At 50.9% G+C, this 19,462-nt stretch overlaps 1 protein-coding gene across 1 annotated transcript in view; it reads right to left on the reverse strand.

Moving 5' to 3' along the window:
- The window catches only part of MLXIP (MLX interacting protein), a 61,207-nt gene that overhangs the window by 11,659 nt on the left and 30,086 nt on the right, over nucleotides 1–19,462 (reverse strand). The window contains exons 2-8 of the mRNA XM_047088514.1: nucleotides 6,948–7,054; nucleotides 6,146–6,231; nucleotides 3,010–3,099; nucleotides 2,573–2,614; nucleotides 2,068–2,239; nucleotides 1,245–1,334; nucleotides 577–668 (exon numbers count right to left, since the gene is read on the reverse strand). Coding sequence (XP_046944470.1) covers nucleotides 577–668; nucleotides 1,245–1,334; nucleotides 2,068–2,239; nucleotides 2,573–2,614; nucleotides 3,010–3,099; nucleotides 6,146–6,231; nucleotides 6,948–7,054 — 679 coding nt within the window. The remainder of the gene's footprint in view (nucleotides 1–576; nucleotides 669–1,244; nucleotides 1,335–2,067; nucleotides 2,240–2,572; nucleotides 2,615–3,009; nucleotides 3,100–6,145; nucleotides 6,232–6,947; nucleotides 7,055–19,462) is intronic.

A 19,462-nucleotide genomic window follows, 5' to 3' on the forward strand; every position in this document is an offset into this window, starting at 1 on the left:
GGGTTCCCCCAGGACAGTTTCACGTATCAACTTCTAGAGGTCACCTCTTCCTAAAAGAGAAACGCTATAAGGAATCGATTGTCAGGATCTCAGTCTCTATAGAAGAACTTCTTCCCAGAGCCAGATGGAAGAAGATGGGGCCAGGTTTCTGGTGTCTAACTGGATACGGGTACCAGCCTGAGAGCCCCTGAGGGCAAAGAGCCATGCCTCATTCAGCTCTGCAGCCCCAGCACCCGATAACCAACTACTGTTAATTGTTGAGTAAAAAGTAAGAGAAATACACAGAACTTGTTTTTATTAGCGATCTATGTTTTTCTTTGCTAAGCCTCTCTAAACTGGTCAGAACAGAGCTCACGGCACACAGGTTATGTGCAGTCTTAGGCAGGGGCGCCTGCTTACTGACAGTCTCTCTCCCCTCTTGGATATCTCTGCGTGCTTTCGAGGAGGGCCAGAATAACTTCTTTATGCGTTAGTTGTGTGTTCAGCCCTAGATCTGGCAAGCCCTCGTGTGTTGCTTATGACTGTGTGGTTCCTTATTAGCCTGGCCCTCGGCCCCCCTGCCCCCACTCCCTCTACCTGAGCAGGTGGGCTGTTGGGATCTGGTGCAGGTGCTGAGACAGGAGCAGGCAGCACGGAACCAAAAATGGAGCGGCTGGAAGAGAAGAGGTCTGAAAGACAACAGCGGGGGCCTTTGAGCTCCGTGTGCCCATCACATCCTTGAATTAAGATCCAAGCGAACAGGGCACTGAGCCCCATCTTACCCAGAGGAGTGCCATGGCATTCCCCCCTGAGGGCGTTCCCCCCTGAGGTAACTCTGCAGAAAGAGGCCCTCTGATTGGAACCGCTCATGCTGGCAACTAGTGTGGGCTCTGAAATACTCCCAGGCCTGGTGTTTCGTGGGCTCTTACGAGCCCAGTTCTAACTGCAGGACACTGCTGGGAGGCGGCTGTGTTGCCAGCGCCCTCTGCTGCCTAGAGGGAGAACTGCTTACGGTTCTGGGCAAACCTGAGGATCTGAGACGGCAGGAATGAGAATGGCGATTCCCTTGAGAGAGAACCGTGTGACAGAAAAGCTTCCCAGACCTTGCAACTACTACCAAAAAAAAGGTAGTTCTGGAAAAATTCCAAGTCTTCCCCTCTGCCCATTCTAACAGTCCCCTCCACGAAGGGGAAGCACCAGTGTGCTCTGTCCTGGGCAAAAGGAGATCCCAGCAGCCATGCTCTCTGCCTGCCCCGAGTCCTCACCCTGGAAAGGTTCAAATGTGTCCATGAAGTCCAGGTTGGGCTGCAGGGGGATGAGCCCCGGCTGGATCATGTCGGCATTCCCCAGATGTGCTGCAAGAATCAGAAAGGAGACAGAGGCATCATTCTGCCTTCTCAGGCAATGTTGCAGGAACACATAAAAGGCCTGGAACGGGTCCTCCTGGCCCTGTTCACACTCCAGATTCTTCCAAGGAGAAGTGCAGGGAGATGGCTGGAATTTCTACCTTCTTGTGAGTTCATGGCTATTCTCCCCCTTCAGAAGGCAGGAAAGAAAGTGAGTTTTTATAAGAAGAGTGAAGTGAGTATTCCAACAAACGCAAGAACAGCTATGCAGAGATCCCTGGTTCTAACTGCTGGTCTGTGGGCTCTTCCCTGAAGGGTAACTGGATGCCTGAATGCTGCCAGGTAAAAGGTCATGCCCAGGAATACCTGATTTTCTTCACAGTGAGTCAGAGGCCCTGTCACTCGGCCTAGGCACAGATCCTCCGCTCAGGGGACAGTATCAGAAATGGCAAACTGATTCAGACCAAATCCCCACCGTCTTCTCACAGTGGCACCACAGGCATGACAGCTGCCCAGGAAGGCCCATTTGCAGTCCCCACGCTCTCAGTTCATGTGACCCTCAGATGCCAGTGACACTGGCCAATCTTTCTGGCAGCCTGCCCTAAATAAGTGGTGCCCTGCAGCTAAGAGATGGCCTTGAGGCAAATCCTGCCCTGGGGGCCCCGGGGGGGGGGGGCGGGCGGGGCTGGCAGAGAAGGACACCAGCTGCGTGTTGGAAGCCAAGGATCCAGAGGTGGGTTACCTATTTCCCGGGGGTTGGGCCAGGCCACCGGCTGGTGAGAGGAAAGTGTGGAGAAGAGGGTGTCGCTGAATTCTGACATGAGCATGTCTGTGTCCAGCAGTGGGTCCTCCTCCATGGGCACCGGGGTCTTCCATCCGTCCCCACGTTTGTGCCAATAAAGCATGTCATCATCCTACCGCCAACAGAAGGGGAAGGACAAGTCCCAGGGGACTGGTGAACTCAGAACTCCCAATCCCATCATGCAGGGAGGCGCTACCCTAGTTTACGGAGCGGCAAGGGCTGCTCTAAGAGATGAGGCGGTGGGTGAGCAGGGAGAACTGGCCTGTTTCCTTAGCCTGCATGTCCTCTGTGTGAGAAGGGGGGTGGCCCCCTTGGAGCTGCGGGGACAGCCTGTGTCCCTACCACCTTCGGCTGCAGGCTTCCCCGTGGGGCCGCCCACATCATTGCCGCTTCCCGTCAGAGGAGGGTTCCTCTGCGGGTCCTCCCAGCCCCACCGTGCACTCACCCGGGCCAGGCTGGAGAGGTCCTCATCCTTGTGCTGCTGCAGCTGCGGAGAAAAGAGGAGAAAAGAGCTTCACTCAGGGGCCTGGGAGGGGATGAGGCCCTCGGCCTCTCCTCCCAGAACCATCCGGGCCTCTTCTCCCTGGGAGGCCTGTGAGGGGTCTTGCTCTCTGCCGTCGCCAGGCCCACGCTGGGCAGAGACGAGATTCCCAACCAGCGTCTGTGGAATAAACAGCCCCGGTTCGCAGCGGGAGAAACTGAGAGCACAGGTAACACGACCGAAGCAGGTCCACCACTCGGGCTGGGCTAGAACACTGGCTGCCACGGGAGCAGCAATGGAGCCACGACCTCGGGGGCCAGCGTCTGGATACAGGCCTTCGGTCCTTCCCTCCTCTACGGGGGCTTCCTGCACATGCTCTTCTTGGAGCCCAAGCCGGGTACCCTTTTCTTGAAGTAGGTTCTCCACTTGTGATATTCCCGGATCACGATCTCAATGCGGCTCTTCCAGTACTTCCCTTCTGTAGTGATGGCCTGTGAAGAGAGGCAGGTCACGGTCAAAAGAGGGGCATCCAGGCTGACCGGCAGAACTCAGCCTGAAGACAGAGATGTGTCTGACACCGGAAGTCAGCCCCGGGCAGCGCGGCTCAGAGGGCCCTGCCACGCGCCTACAACCTCATTCACCGACGTGTCCGCCTCTCCGGTGCTACGACCAGCCTCTACCTAAGGACGTGCTTTTATTTCACGACCTCAGATGACCAAGGGCAGCTTCGGCAGCATGGTTCCTAAGGGTCCGGATTGGAGCATGGGTCAGAGAGAGTGCTTGGGCAGGGGAGAGGGAGAGAGATGGGGGGGAGGGGGGAGACGGAGAGAGGGAGAGGGGGAGAGGGAGAGGCAGAGGCAGAGGCAGAGGCAGAGGCAGAGGCAGAGGCGGAGAGGGAGGGGCGGAGAGGGAGAGGGAGAGGGAGAGGGAGAGGGAGAGGGAGAGGGAGAGGGAGAGAGGGAGAGGGAGAGGGAGAGAGGGAGAGGGAGAGGGAGAGGCGGAGAGGCAGAGGGAGAGGCGGAGAGGGAGAGGGAGACGGAGAGGCAGAGGGAGAGGGAGAGGGAGAGGGAGAGGGAGAGGGAGAGGGAGAGGGAGAGAGGGAGAGGGAGAGGGAGAGGGAGAGGGAGAGAGGGAGAGGGAGAGGGAGAGGCGGAGAGGCAGAGGGAGAGGCGGAGAGGGAGAGGGAGACGGAGAGGCAGAGGCAGAGGGAGAGGGAGAGGGAGAGGGAGAGGGAGAGGGAGAGGGAGAGAGGGAGAGGGAGAGGGAGAGGGAGAGAGGGAGAGGGAGAGGGAGAGGCGGAGAGGCAGAGGGAGAGGCGGAGAGGGAGAGGGAGAGGGAGACGGAGAGGGAGAGGGAGAGGGAGAGGGAGAGGGAGAGGCAGAGGGAGAGGGCCCTCCGCCCTGGTGCTGGAAGAGCCCTACGGAGAGAGCCAGGGGTAGCAGTGAATGCCTGATCCAGGAGACCCTGCCACATTTTCGAAGGGTGAAAACAAACGGCCAATCACAGAAGTTTTAGGTGGAAAGTGACTCCAAGAGTAGCTACTTCAACCTTCCCATCATGCACGGGAGCCCCTTCCAAGATATCCCTGAAGCGCTCTGGCAACAAAGAAATCATGACTGCCTCAGAGAGCCGGCCTCACTTTCAGATTGCTTTTTGTTTACGGCTGGAGTATATTAAAGCGAGTCCCAGGTATCGTTAAGACCCATTTAATTTCACCCAAAAATACTTCACTGTGGGTCTGACAGTGAAGAATCTTCACAGTGGATAATACAGTATTATCACCAAACCCAACAAAATGATATTCCTTAATATTGTCTAATATCAGACACACCCCACAGCTCAAAAGGGTCTTTCATTGGGTTACTTTCTAATTTTTCCCATTCCATCCAAACAGTGAGATGTGCTTGGATAGCACTGAAACAATGCAGAAGGGTGTAAAGGGTACCTGCCTCACTGTAATCCTCCTTCCCAGAAGTACCCACCAATAAAGGATTTCTGTAGATCCTTCTAGACTTTTCCTACACACCCATAATCACATAGATACACTTCTTTTTTATTAAAAAAAATTAAAGTTTATTTTTGAGAGAGTGCACGTGTGTGCCCACGAGCATGGGTGGGGCAGAGAGAGTGAGGGAGGCATAGAATCCGAAGCAGGCTCCAGGCTCTGAGCTGTCAGCACAGAGCCCAACATGGGCTCAAACCCATAAAGTGTGAGATCATGACCTGAGCCAAAGTCAGACACTTAATTGAGCCACCCAGGCACCTCTAGATACACACTTTAAAAAATTTAACATAAAGTTACTAAAATACAGTTGTGCAACTTTTTTTTTCATTTACTATTTCTTCAGTATCTTCCTATCTCAGCATATAAAGATCTTGAAGTCATTTTTTTTAAGGATTTTATTTTTTGAGAGAGAAAGCACGCATGCACGCATAAAAGCTGGGGAGAGGGGTAGAGGGGGGAAGGGGGGAAGGGGGGAAGGGAGGGAGAGAGAGGGGGAGAGAGGGAGAAAGAGGGAGAGAGAGGGAGAGAGAGGGAGAGAGAGGGAGAGAGAGGGAGAGAGAGGGAAAGAGAGGGAGAGAGAGGGAGAGAGAGGGAGAGAGAGGGAGAGAGAGAGAGAAATCCCAAGCAGGCTTTACACTCAGTGTGGAGCCTGATATGGGGCTCGATCCCATGACCCTGAGATCACGACCTGAACTGAAATCAAGAGTCAGACACTTGGGGTGCCTGGGTGGCTCAGTGGGTTAATGTCCGACTTTGGCTCAGGTCATGATCTCACAGTTTGTGGATTCAAGCCCTGCGCTGGGCTCTGTGCTGACAGCTCGGAGCCTGGAGCCTGCTTCAGATTCTGTGTCTCCCTCTCTCTGACCCTTTCCCGCTTGACTCTCTCTCTCAAAAATAAACATCAGGGGCGCCTGGGTGGCGCAGTCGGTTAAGCGTCCGACTTCAGCCAGGTCACAATCTCGCGGTCTGTGAGTTCGAGCCCCGCATCGGGCTCTGGGCTGATGGCTCAGAGCCTGGAGCCTGTTTCTGATTCTGTGTCTCCCTCTCTCTCTGCCCCTCGCCCGTTCATGCTCTGTCTCTCTCTGTCCCAAAAATAAATAAACGTTGAAAAAAAAAAATTAAAAAAAATAAATAAATAAACATCAACATTTTTTTTTATAAAAAAAGAAGAGACGCTCGACCGACTGAGCCACCCAGGCGTCCCTTGAGATCATTCTTTGTTGAAGATAATCTGTCTTGTAAGGAGACCAAATCCCTCCCAGCTGACGTCCAGAGAAATGCCAACATTGAGGGTAAGTCCCGGGGAGAGAACCCCTTAGTCCTCAGGTCAGCCCAGCCAGAGAAGAGGGGAGTCCCGTGGGCTGTCACATCCTCGTCCTTGCGAGGACACCATGGCGGCCAGGGCAGCAAGGCTAGACCTTTTCCCTGAACCCCCGCTGCGGAATCCACCCCCTATTCCCAGCCCTGGGAGAGCTGCTTCCTCCTGATGAGGGAGGATCCTTTCCAGCTACTAATGGTCCAGGGCCAAGTACCTCTGGCCTGCGATGCTCATCCACTTCAACAGAGCCATCTAGTGGAGTGACGAAGTGGCACACGGGATTCTTGCGCTTCTCCAAATCTGGGCAGAGAAACGAGGAGACATCATTGCTATGACCAAGACCCCTGAAGGAACCCCTGCCCGCTCTGTCCACGTGCCCCTCAAGGTGCGGCCCTCCTTCCCTCGAAAATGAGATTTCAGAGAATAAAGGAAAAGAATCTGTAACTCATAGGTAAGGTAGGCAGTCTGGCTTATCAAGAGAAATGCCAGCCTAACCCAAGCATGCCCCCAGCACGCGGATCTCCTACAGAGGCCACAGGATCTACCTGCACGAAAGCCAGCTAGAAACAGAATGAGGCCTGGGTCTGCATCTTCTTTGAAAATAGGAACTGTTCCCTGACTCTTTGAATGTCGCTCTCTGCTACGCCCTCCTTGACTCCCCTGAAAAGAACTAACCCCTCCTTCCTCCTCTGCCTTTACAACACTGGGCCCAAGCGCCTAACCTAACAGTGGGCACATGATGCTGTGAGCAACTGGCTAACACGTCTGTCTCCTGCAGATTATAGGCAACTACATGACCACATGACTGGCCCCCCGTGCCTGATGGCCGAGAAGCATCCAGTTCATTAGGATCCGGCTTGGTTTTCCTATTGCTGCAGACTGCCCAGGAGAGGCTTCCTTTTGAGGCACAATGTCTGGAAAGTGCGCTCTGGGGACCCGAGGTGCACAGGCTTCCAGGTGCTAGAACCTTGGGGCCCCCGCGGTCCCCTCCTGCCAGAAGGCCAAGTAGCACTCACACTGCATGTACCACGCCCGCCAGATGGCATTATTGAGCCGTATCTTGTCTCTCCACTGGAGCTTCAGGCCCTTGAAATTCTTCCACTTTGGAGACACCAACTTCCCACTGAAAGGCAAGACCAAGAAGGGAAACTTAGTGGTTCCTCTGAAAATGAAACAAAATCACAAAGTGCCACCCGATCACTCCAGACCTAGAGTAATCTATCACAAGCCACAGGCTAGGCTTGAGAGAATACACACGTCACTCCGGGATTTCTTCAAAGGGATCAGCAGCAGGGAAGGGGAGGTGTGTGTGGCGGCAATGGTGTCCGCGGCTCGCAGGGGAGGAAGGGCTGGCTGCGGCTGCGAAGTTTGCAGTGGGAGGATGGGTATGTGGTGACTGCCCTAGGCTGCTGGCTTTCACAGGTCTTTTAAATTTTTCATAATAAAAAATTAAGAATCTTTTGATTTTTCAATATAGCAAACCATCACGTTGTGCTTCTTCTGAAACTTGTGCAATGTTGTATGTCGATTACAACCCAATAAGGCTGGGGCGAAAAAAGAAAGAAGGAAATCTGCTGGCGACTGAATGAAAGCCAAGCTCCTTTAACCTGGTCCGTCTCCTTTGCCACCAGTCCCCAGGAGGCACTTACAATACAGGCACACAAGTGTCCCACTGGCCTTAGAGCCTGTGGGGCCCTCTCCTGCCTCCAGGCCTGTGCGCACACGGTCTTCACTCTTCATGGAGCTCCTTCTGCCACCTGCTCGTCCTTTAACACGCTGCTGCAATACCATCTGGCCTCCCCCAGGCTGCTGCTGACCCCTTCAGGGCTCCCTGAGCACCATTCAGACTCAAAGGCAGCACCGAGCTACCCTCCACAAAGCAATGTCTACACCCACACCTCCACGCAGCCCGTGAGATGTCATCACCCTGAGCACCCAGCGGAGAACCTGGCATACAGCAGGGGCTCAGGTAATAACTGTTCGCCGGATGAGTTAAAGAGCCCCACACACCAAGCTAACAGCAGGCGAGGCGCACCACCTGGCACAGCCTTCTCGGAGAGTTGAGTTTTCCAAGTGCTAAGATAGAAGCCACCTCTGGGTGGCTGACACGGGGTTTCCCTTTTTCAGAGGGCATGAGGCGTGCAAGGCGCCATCTTCGGTCCACATCCAAGGGGGATCAGGGCGTTCTACCTGTGAGCCACAGCCCTGCCTCTTCTGCTGACCCAACTCAGAAAGACCTTGTGAGGAAGAACAACAGTTATCTCCAGAGACGGCACCCAAACAGGAAGACTTACCGGAACCCGAGAACCTGGCTTATAAAGCAAAGCCCCTGGCCATGCGCCTGGCAAAGACCTCAAGCCTCCCCCACTCACCCCAGGGGGCCAGGCTTCAGATCACACAGGCCAGAAGGCTACGATCCGCAGAGAGAAAACATCACAGGACGCCCTCGTAAGAATCGGAGGGACGGACAGCAGCAGCCTCAGCTCAAAGGGTTAGAGGCTTCAAACCGGTCACACACCCTCCTTGCTGCCTGTCCCCAGTCCAAAGGCACTCCTAACCCAGCTCCGAGTGGTCCGCTTGCACTCAGGGCCAGTGGCCAGGGCTGGAGCCTCGGCTGCATCACACGTGCACCGGGCAGCCTTTGCAGTTGGGTAACCTGTCTGACAGCTGGATAGTAATAACTCAGGATGATACCATCTCCTCCAGAGTATGTGCATAAGGATTAAGTGACGGTGCGTATGTATGTACACATATACGCTTAGACACATATAACTGGTAAGCCTAAAGCAAAATATGTTATTAATAGCCATCTCCAAGTTACTTCTGAAAAGCCCGAGTCTTAACACCCCCTGACTTGAAGAGTTCTTTCTTTCGTGTTTGCCACCACTGTCACGTGGCTCTTCCTTCCCCACAGGAGGAAAAAAGTGACACCCGTGGGCCCACCCTCAATACCAGTGAACAAAGACCTGGGCAGAGGTCAGCCCTGTCCAAGCGCTTTGAAGGCAGGAACTGGGTCTCATTCCCTCATTCGAGAAGGGCGAGTGCTACGAGCGGAGGAAAGGGGCAGATGGGGAAATGAGGCCCCGCCCCTGGGGAGCATACAAGGTGCTGAGGGTCACAAAGAAGGACAGAGGGCTGGGGTAGCACACAGCCTTATAGCCAACCCAGTCAGAGCAGTCAGAAGACGCTTTCTGAAGGCGGTGACATCTCAGCCAAGGCCTGGAGGCTCAGGAAACTTGGGCTAAACCACAAGGTGGCGAGTGGCCCCTGCCTGTGAGAGCCTTGACGTGAGCCAGAACACGCCTGGTCGGGAGATCCAGGACGAGGCAGAGCGCCGGGGGAGGCGTGCAGGTGCTTTAAACCGGGCTGGGGAGCAGAGTAGATGAGGTCCCTCCCCTTGGCAAACCAACCTTCCCTCCCCTCCTCTGCAAGATCTTTCAGCAACTTAGTATCTAGCCAGGCAGGTGGTTCCAGGGGGAAAAAACAATTAGAAAACTCCCTCTTTTTTTTAGATTTCCTTAAGGGGAAAAAAACCCACTTTTTCTATAACTGACAGCTTCCTCTTACCGAAGCCCAGGATTCAAAGGCCACCTGCACAGAGGGCTGCTGAGGACAGAAGCCCAGAAGGGTTACAATGCAAACGAGGAAGGACCCCAGAGAAGAGAACAACCTCTGGTGTCCTGCCGTGTCTGTTAAGAACTAACCACTGGGGGGGGCGCCTGGGTGGCTGCATCCATGCTTAAGCATCGACTCGATTCTGATCTCGCCTCACGTCCTGATCTCACGGTTAGTGAGTTCCAGCCCCCCGACAGGCTCTGTGCTGACAGAGCTGAGCCTGCTTGGGATTCTCTCTCTCCCTCTCTCTGCCCTTCCCCTGCTCGCTCTTGCTCTCTCTCTCAAAAATAAATAAACTTAAAAAAAAAAACCCCACAAAACCATTGGCTTAAATACAAACAGACCCTTACCCCTGCTTTGTGAAGAAAAAGTGACTGAGGGGCGCCTGGGTGGCTCAGTCGGTTGAGCGTCCGACTTTGGCTCAGGTCATGATCTCACAGCTTGTGAGCTCGGGCCCCACGTCAGGCTCTGTGCTGACAGCTCAGGGCCCAGAGCCTGCTTCGGATTCTGTGTCTCCCTCTCTCTCTGCCCCTCCCCACTGCGCACGCACGCTCTCTCTCAAAAACAAATAAGCATTAAAAATGTTTTTAAAAAATTAAAGAAAATACCCATGACTCACGGGCGCCTGGGTGTCTCAGTCGGTTGAGCGTCCGATCTCGCGGTTCATGAGTTTGAGCCCATGAGAGTGTCTCCCTCTCTCTCTGCCCCTCCCCCACTGCACACATGCGCGCGTGCGTGCTCTCTCTCTCGCTCCCAAAAATAAATAAACATTAAAAAAAAGAAGAAGAAAACAGAAAATGACTGACATGTGCATAAGACCATCTTCTCAAAGAGGCCAGATCATGCTGACAACTTCAATCACTTACAATGAAGAGGTATGATGATACAGAGAGAGCTCAAACCCTACAGGCTAGAAACCAAATCCGACGGGGGCAGTCTGGGGTTCTCTTCTTCTTCCTCCTCGCTTGCTGAAATGCTTCACTTTTCCTTGACGTTTATGTCAAATTTGGCCAAACTTCAGCACAAATATACAGGAGGTCAGAATACACAACTGGTATCACAGCATCCCAGATTTCTGTAATATCTCAACAGTCAACAGGTGGTGCTCAACCAACACAAAGAAGTGAGTCCAAAACCAAAACTTAAACCACCGCCAGACGCAGAGACAGTGAAAGAGCTGCAAGGATGGTTTTCACGGTGACTGACCGCTCCTTGCCCACACAAATTTCAAGACAAGATCTTAAGAAGGAACACGCACGGTTCTATGCATCAAGGTACTACAGAGAAAAAAGGATTCCATAGACACGTTTTTAGGAAAATATGGGCATAATTTCTGTAAATCTCCTCACTGCCTTTGGTGCTCTGAGGTCCCTGCCAATCTTCAAGGGGAGAAGAGGAGACATTCCTTATGTAGACGTCCACAGACCAAACCTGGGACTCCTTCCATGGGGGGTACCCAAAGTCTCATTTCCTGGGGGACATACAAGGAAAGGCTGCTCTAAACACTTGTAAACAGGAACTTGCAGCTCCCTGAAGAGCTCCCTACAACAGTAGCCCCCAAAGCATCTGTAGTCGGGCTTCTGGTCCCCCCAACCCTGCTCCAGCTTAACTCCTCTTCCAGACATGGCTGACGGGGGTACTTCTTGGTCTAACTCAGGATTATGCCACATTCCTCCTTTTAAAGTGTAACCAGAAACACATTACAAAGATTTCTGAGAACACAGCTTCTATGTTTACCAAAGCCCTCTTCTGGCCTAACCTCCCCAAACTGCCCTCCTACATGCCCCGTGGGCCTCCCTGTTGGAACAGTGACCCCAGATTCTCCCCAAACTAAGAGAAGGCCAAGGTCTACGGCTGACTCATTCCAGCACAGTGCCTGGTGCATGGGAGGCGCTTGTAAACATGGAGCCGCTAAATGAGTACTAACCCTTTCTTCCCGTAATGAAAAATCTTCATATGGCCCTGCCGCGGGCCACTCTCCTAGAAGACAGGTTCACGACCCGGAACAGGAAATTCAGAGTACAACAAAGGTCTCCCTCAAAACTGCTGTTGGATGGACTAGCAAACTCTGAATTCTTCAGCGGGCTGGTAAGAGACCGCTTTGGAATGGAAGCTTTGCACAAATAGGAGCTGAAATAAAGAACAGGGGTGGACGGGACCAGGAGGGGATTTTTGGATCCTGTCCATCCCAGGTAGGATTAACTTCTAACGCCCAGTTGGACCATTCTCTCCAAAAGAAAGCAGGCAGAGGGCTCCAGGGCCTGTCACTACAGGCCCCAGAAGAGGAGTGGGGCCCATGCGTTTGTTCACTGAACCATACTTGCTTGTTGCGGGGCCAACACTTCTTTGCCATTCCTAGAAATGCTTCCTGGATGCTCACTACCAAAACGGCACTAGGCCTGCCTCCCCCTCACTCCCACCCGGCTATGTGACGTGTGTGTGTCGGCAGTGAGCGCAGTGAGCGGAAAGCGAGGAACTGGAGTGGGTGGTCCAGGCCCCTCCCCTCCTCTCCTCTTGGGAGCAAGCTGCCATTCATCCTGCTCTGCTCCTACAGAGCCCAGGGCGGGGCTGGGGCCTGTCCTAGGCCCAGGACCACCTGGAAAGGCAGTCTGGGGCTCACTTGTAAGCCATACACTCAGCTTGATCAACAATAAAAGTAATATTCTGGCTGCTATCTACTGACTTTTTTATTGCGGTAAAGCACATCTAGCATAAAATTGACCATTTTAACCATTTGATTGCAGCGTACAATTCAGTAGCATTAAGCACATCCACAATGCTGTGCACCCATTACTGCCACCTAGTTTCGGAACGGTTTTCATCGCCCCAAAAGGAAACCCTGTACCCGTGGAGCAGTCACTCCCCATGTCCTCCTCCCCTTGCCCTGGCAACCACTCATCTACTTTCTGCGGCCATTGTGTGTGGCTTCCTTCCCTAAGCACCCTGGTTTCAAGGGTCATCCGCGTGGTACCACGTGCTAGTGTTTCATTCTTTTCCACGGCCGAATCCTACTCTGCTGGATGGACAGACCCCCTTTGTTTGCTGTTTCACCTTTCGGCTGTCGTGACTAGTGCTGCTGCGGACCAGCTGCTTTACTTCCCGAACAGTTCAGCACTCTGGCAGGGGAGAGGGGTCTGATCGTTCAGCTGGCGCTGTGGACACAACGATGGGCAAAAACAACGTGAACTTTGCCGGGGGGCAAGCGGACAACTGTCTATTGACACTTTCAATGCACACCACTTTGGCCCACAAGTCCACCGTCAGGAATGGATTCTGCAGACTCAAGTGCACATGTGTACAAGGACACACACGGAAAGACATCAAACAGCAGTGCTGATGTGGCAGAAAAAGGCTGGAAACGACCTACACATTCATCAAAGGGAACTGCTTTAGCGACTGCTATATGCACACAGAGGGACACTATGGGGCACTTAAAAAAAAAAAAAAAAGCCCACATTTTATGCGCTGATTGACAGGCAAGGTCTACAAGCTGTATTAAGTGAGAAGAAAACTAAGATGCAAGATGGACAGCGTGGCGACCATGTGTTTTTATAACAGAGACATATGTGCACAAGACACACGGGATGGGGGAGGGGGGAGAAGGAGACAGACTGTCAATCTCATAAAGACACACAAGAAACAGGTAACAGTGAAACAGAGATTTCCCTTTAGAGAGCTCAACTGGAGAATTAACGGGTTCAGTTGGCAACCTCATTTTCACTGTTTACTAGTTTATACTGCTTAAATACAAGAATATATATATATATATATATTTATTATTACTTTTTTTTTTTCAAAATAAATAAGGCAAAGAGACCAGGTACAGTCAAAGACTTACAGGGTTTCTAGTTAATCAGGGAAGGCAATTAATCACATGAGCAGATAGAAGATTTGGTGCAAGTCAATTTTGTGAACTAGACTCAAGTATGAGGATAATGCTCATTAAGTGGTTTCTTTAATGAGTGAGTAGATGCGCAATGCTCAGACTGGTCTCTCTTCCAGGACTCTGACTCTTTTTCTTCAAAAGAGCGGTCTCTATTGGCTTTCCTAGGATCTGGGCCTGGTTCCACAGGCTGCCAGGAGCCAAAACTAACAGGCTCCCGACAGACAAAGGTTCATTGAGGAGCCAAGGCGTGGGGAGCAGGCACAGCGACAGGCACCGCAGGAGGAGGGCATTGTGTCTAACGGACTCGCCCAACTGCGGGCCTCCGCCCTGGGCCTCCGGCCCAAGCAGAGCCTCCTCCCAAAGGCAGCTCAGTGAGGTTGCCAGGCCCTGCTCTCACGCCTAAACATGGGTCCTCTCTCCTACACCAGCAATTCATCCTCCTCGTGGCTCGCTTGGTGTCTATTTTATTTTTTACATTCAAAGAAAGTCCTGTTGGAGAAGTGGACTCTGAGGGCAACAGAAGGAAAGCAGGAATATGGACTCCTGAGGTCCTTGTCTCAGGTCTTGTCCTACTGACAAGGTGAGGGAGTGTGTGTGTGTGTGTGTGTGTGTGTGTGTGTGTGTATGCTGGCGTATGTGGTGTGTGAGGTGTGTGTGTGGTTGTGAGAGAGAGCACACTGTGTATACGGGTGCATTTGCCCTCATGTATGACATGCTTGTGGTCACACCCTTGTGAGGGCTTGTATTGGTTTTGTGTAAAAAAGCAGGGAGTAATCATTTCATTGACCATCAAAAATTAAAGCCAGTTGAAGGAGGTGAAACCAGGCAAAATCAGAGTAGCTGCAGTGGTGACTTCTTCACCCCGTCTGTAAATGCTGGTGACCTGTGTCCTTGTTGGGAGCACTCCCTCCTGTGCCCTGGCCTTCCACCAGGGGACACACACCGCCGAGCTTATACCATTTCCAAGCCAACAGGGCAAGGAGAGTAGTTTCCACTTCTGGGCAAGTCACGTGAGCTGTCCAAGCTCCACCTTCTCTAAAATGGTGACGGTGTCCACCTCACAGGGAGGATTACAGGCAGGCACGAAAGGGCAGAGGAAGTAGCAGCCAATGCTGGGGCACGTTGCTGAACAGCAGTCAGTTCCGGGCCATGTTGCTGGGTTTTTAAACCTGTTGTTGCCCGTCAGATTGTAGCCATAACTGGACTTTCAGGCAGGAGCAGGGATGCTGGGCAGGGCATCACTTAAAGCCAGATTCATGGGGCACCCGGTGGCTCAGTCAGTTGAGCATCTGACTTCGGCTCAGGTCGTGATTTCACGGTTTGTGGGTTTGAGCCCCACGGTGGACTTTGTGCTGGCAGCTCAGAGCCTAGAGCCTGCTTTGGATTTGGTGTCTCCTTCTCTCTCTGTCCCTCCCCCACTCATGCTCCGTCTCTCAAAGATAAATAAATGTTAAAACATTTTTAAAAAATTTAAAGCCAGATTCATATGTTTATTTGTCAAGAGACTAAATTTAGATCCAGATCCCAGGGTGTTCTGATTCCTCTGGACCAGGTACAGGGCCAGACTTAGAACAAGAAAAAGTGGTGTATCACTTCAATTTGCACCATTTGTTAATAAACTTTAATACTTAAAAAAAAATCTGTGCATTAGCCATGTGTCTCTTATATGGTAGGAGCTGTCTGTGCCCTTCATCTTTTAAAAAACTTTTTATTTTGAAATAATTATAGACTCACAGGAAGTTACAAAAACTAGCACAAAGAGTCCTCTGAATACTTCACCCAGCTTTCCCCAGGGGCGGCATCCTCTGCGGCTGGGACACAATCTCACCACCGGGAAACTGACTGGCATATCAGTGTTACCGAGACTACAAATCTTACTCCGTTTTCGCTATCCGTTAAAATGTCCATCGTCTTTCCCTTGCTATTTTATGTTGGTAACACCATAACATTGATTTGTGATGTTTCCGCAAATGTTTACCTTAAGTTTTGGAGTTTTACTTCTTTATATAGCATATCTTCAAATAAGTAGGTTATCCATTTGTGTAGTCCTATCTACTGGTCTTCCTTTAAAATTTCTTTTAGCTTCCCTGCCTGCCTGTCTACCCCATCCAGAGATTGTTTCCTTTAATCTCTTTTTTAGCTTTTTTAGTCTTACTGATTTTAAAATGAATTATACACCCACACTCAAAGAAAATTCAAACAATACAAAACAGTACAAAACAAAAGCAAAGTCACCTGCAATTCCACCACCTAGAAATAACTGTCGTCTAAATTTTGGTGATAATATTGTGTAGTGAAGAAATAACCTATCCAAAGAGAAGTCTGGCCTTTGCCCTCAAGCTCCTAGGAAGTGACCTCTACGCCCCTGGAATGTCCTGCCTGATAGTAGTGTCTTTGTTTGCCTGGGGGCGTTGGTCAGAGGAGAATCTCACACAATCTGATTCACTCTAGCGCTCTGGACCAAATCAGTTGCAATCTCCAGAGGGACTGATAACTAAAGGCATCAGCTAGATCTCCAGGAGGGGCTGGAGACCAGAAAGTGGCCACACAGGCAGAATGTCATCAAGTAAAACTGCGACCGCCAGCGACTCAGGTGAGCTTCCCTGACTGGCAGCGCTCTGCGTGCACTGTCACACACTGTGGTGGGAAGGAGGTCACGCCACCAGAAGAGGACAACCAAGGGCACCACCTTTGAACACCTCTTCGACTCTGCCCTGTGCACCCCTTCCTTCCCTTGGATAACTCAATTAGAAGCTTTTCCCTGTAATACACTGTAATGAAGAGTGGAACGGTTTTCAGTGAGTTCTGGGAGTCCTTCTATAGAATTATTCAACCTGAAGATGGTTTCCGGGAACTCCTCCAACTTATAATTGGTGTGAGAAGTGAGGGCAGTCTTGTGAACTATTATCCCCAACTTTGTAGTTGACCCTTAAGTCCTTGTAATACACATATTTTCATATATATGAATAAACGTAATATTTAAATGTTGGATAATACTGTTTTATAATTCATTTATCATTTATGTTATAGACATCTTATTGTGTCAATATAGTTTTATATATATTCTTAATGTTTGTTTATTTTTGAGAGACAGAGAGCATGCACACGCAAGCCGGGAAGGGGCAGAGAGACAGGGAGACAGAATCTGAAGCAGACTTTAGGCTCTGAGCTGTCAGCACAGAGCCCGACACAGGGCTCGAACTCACGAACTGTGAGATCATGACCTGAGCCCAAGTCAGACGCTTAACTGACTGAGCCACCCAGGCGCTCCTCCCTGTTGGATTAAAATGCCCTCTTCAGGGGCACCTGGGTGGCTCAGATGCTTAAGCATCTGACTCTTGATTTCAGCTCAGGTCACGATCTCCTGGTTCGTGAATTTGAGACCCATGTCGGGATCCACACTGAGTGTGGAGTCTGCTTGGGACTCTCTCTCCCTCTACTCCTCCCCTGCTCATGTGCACACTCCTGCTCTCTCGCTCTAAAAAAAAATTTTTTTTAATACCATTTTCATCATACACCTCATTCCCACATACGTACTTGGGGCTATTTCTGAACACACTATTTCTTTTGGTGTTTGTGCATATGTTTTTAATGGTTTCACTTTTTACATTCAACTCTGATTCTTCTGGGGAAAAGAATCAGTTTACTTCTTTACAGAGCTCACCAAAATAAATTCCAAACAGCTATCTGATTGCTTCACCTTCCCCAACTAATTTATGAGATTTCCATTAACAGATCTTAAATTATAATATACACCAGGGTCTGTTCTAGGGCCTTGTGTCACTGATTCATGTCCAATCCTGTGCTAGTATCACACTGATCTAGTAACTATAAATTTGTAATATGCTATCTAGGTAACGTTGGTCTCCATCACTTTTGTTTTACTGTTAGAATCCTTGCCTATTTGCTCTTCCACGTTCCAATGTTACGATCACATTGTCAAATCTCAAAAGACAGCTCTTTGGGTATTTTTATTAGAGTCGTGCTTAATAAATTAACGCGGGCAGGGCTGACCATTCCAGTTGGGTCATCTCCATCCCAGATCAGTGTATGTTTCTCCACTTATTCAAGCCACTTACCCTACTTAAAATGTCAGAGACATCTGAAGCCGTCTAGTATTCTATAATTTACTCCATCTGTGTCCTTCACATTTCTAACCATATACTTCTACTAACATTTTAAAACAATGTAAAAAGACAATTTAGAAAGCTAGAATCGGCAAGTCACATAGTCACACACCCAAATACAAACACCGTCCACATTTTACTGCATTCGACCTAGCCACCCACCCCTCAACCCCGTAGCTACGATGGTAACGGCCGCCCTCACCTTGATCAAAGTGGCTAAGCCACAGACACAAGTCAGAAGCTTCTACCGTATCAGCACCAGGAATAACTACCCTCAAAGAATCCTGCCGTTTCCTAGCACTTTTATCCACCTACGCAGAAAGGTAATTAGTAGGTTCCAACATTCACCGCGGTTAAGATTTTTATGTAAAGTATGAAAAACTCCACCCCTTACAGACATCTGGCTTACAGAGGAAGCAAATTAACAAACGTCTCCAGCCAGAGCACATACCTGCAGTCAGGACTCTAGATAGAAACTGTCTACCACAAATGTAAGAGAAAGAGATGCACAGATGTTTCTGAGTTCCTATGAAGACTGGCAAGAAATAAATCTGTTACTATTATTATTGTTATGACCATTATTAGTCATTTTCAAGGCACTGCCAGCTATCTAACCCACTTAAAAGGCACCGAAATCTGAAGCTGTCTGATGCATTTCAAAGGATAAGGTAACACCCTCCAGGTAGCCAAGACCTATAAATAGTCTTTAAAAGCATTGGCTCCTTTCCTAAGTCAGTTTGACAATTAAAGAAAACCCATGGAATCTGCTCTCTATTGAATTTGAAACCCCAAACCTCGACCTTGACAATAACTGGGGTCGTAGTGACAGTAGGGTTAAGTAGGTATGGGGGCATCTATCAAATCCTCACTTTTCTGGGGCAGAAGCTGGAGCCAGTAGTTAAATCTACACAGCACCTATTATAATGCTGTGTAAAATGGTGCTTAACAAAAGAAATGAATTGATGAAAAGAATTAGAACATTTCAGGTTGCACGTGGGCTATACAGCATGAACACTGTTCCCAGATTAATCTGGCTGAGACACCACTTTCTTCATGAAACTATCCTGATCCGCTTATTTGACACTGTTCTAGCCGCTAATGATAGAGCAGCAAACAAAACGATGTCCCTGGCCCCATGGAGCTTATATTCTCCGGGGAAAGACAGGCGCCACGTGTGTGCTATGTCAGGAGCACCAAGCGGTACGGAGGCAAGGTGGAGAGGGAGCTGGGAGGTGCTATTTCTATAGGGTGAGGGTGAAAGTGGAAGGATGGAGAGTGGACACTGACAGATCCTGGCTTCTGCCTCAATAAGCCCACAAAACTGCTCGTGCCGGGGATGCGGACAGCCTCTGCGCTATCAGATCAGTCACTTTCAGACCTCCCCTGACAGAGCTTCCTACAACATCTGCCCCCATCCCGCCCCACGCCCTCACCGCTGCCCAGCCTACTCTGCTCCCCACTTTGCAAGCTCTTCCTCCTCCTCGCGGCCGAGGGGCTTGTCCTGAACCCTCCACACCCCACACGCTCTCCCTTGCCTCCCCCCTACCCACACGCCAGGATGACCTCACCAACGGTGTCTGCTCACACCTCTCCCCTCCTGAAAGGCCCGCACGGGTTCCCATGGCTCATAGGGTAGAACAGAGTCCCTAAGCGCTCACCAAGGTGGAGGCCCCCAGCTGCACACACCTGGCGCAAACAAGCTCTTCATCACCCATCTAACTCCTTCATCTTAAGGATACTGGCCCCCGGCAGGAGCCCTCCCGGACCGCTCTCAGTGTAAATTAGCTATGTCCTCTCCCAACTCCCCGTGCCCACCACGATCTGCCACTACCCGACGTGTGTGCCAACTGTCTGTCTCCACAACCAGAGTGTACTTTCTGGGAGGGGGTAGCCGTATCCATTC

This window comes from Lynx rufus, unplaced genomic scaffold (genome assembly GCF_022079265.1).
Source record: "Lynx rufus isolate CCGP_SWC_20201006 ecotype Redwood Valley unplaced genomic scaffold, mLynRuf1.p SCAF_24, whole genome shotgun sequence".
Lineage (NCBI taxonomy): Eukaryota > Metazoa > Chordata > Mammalia > Carnivora > Felidae > Lynx > Lynx rufus.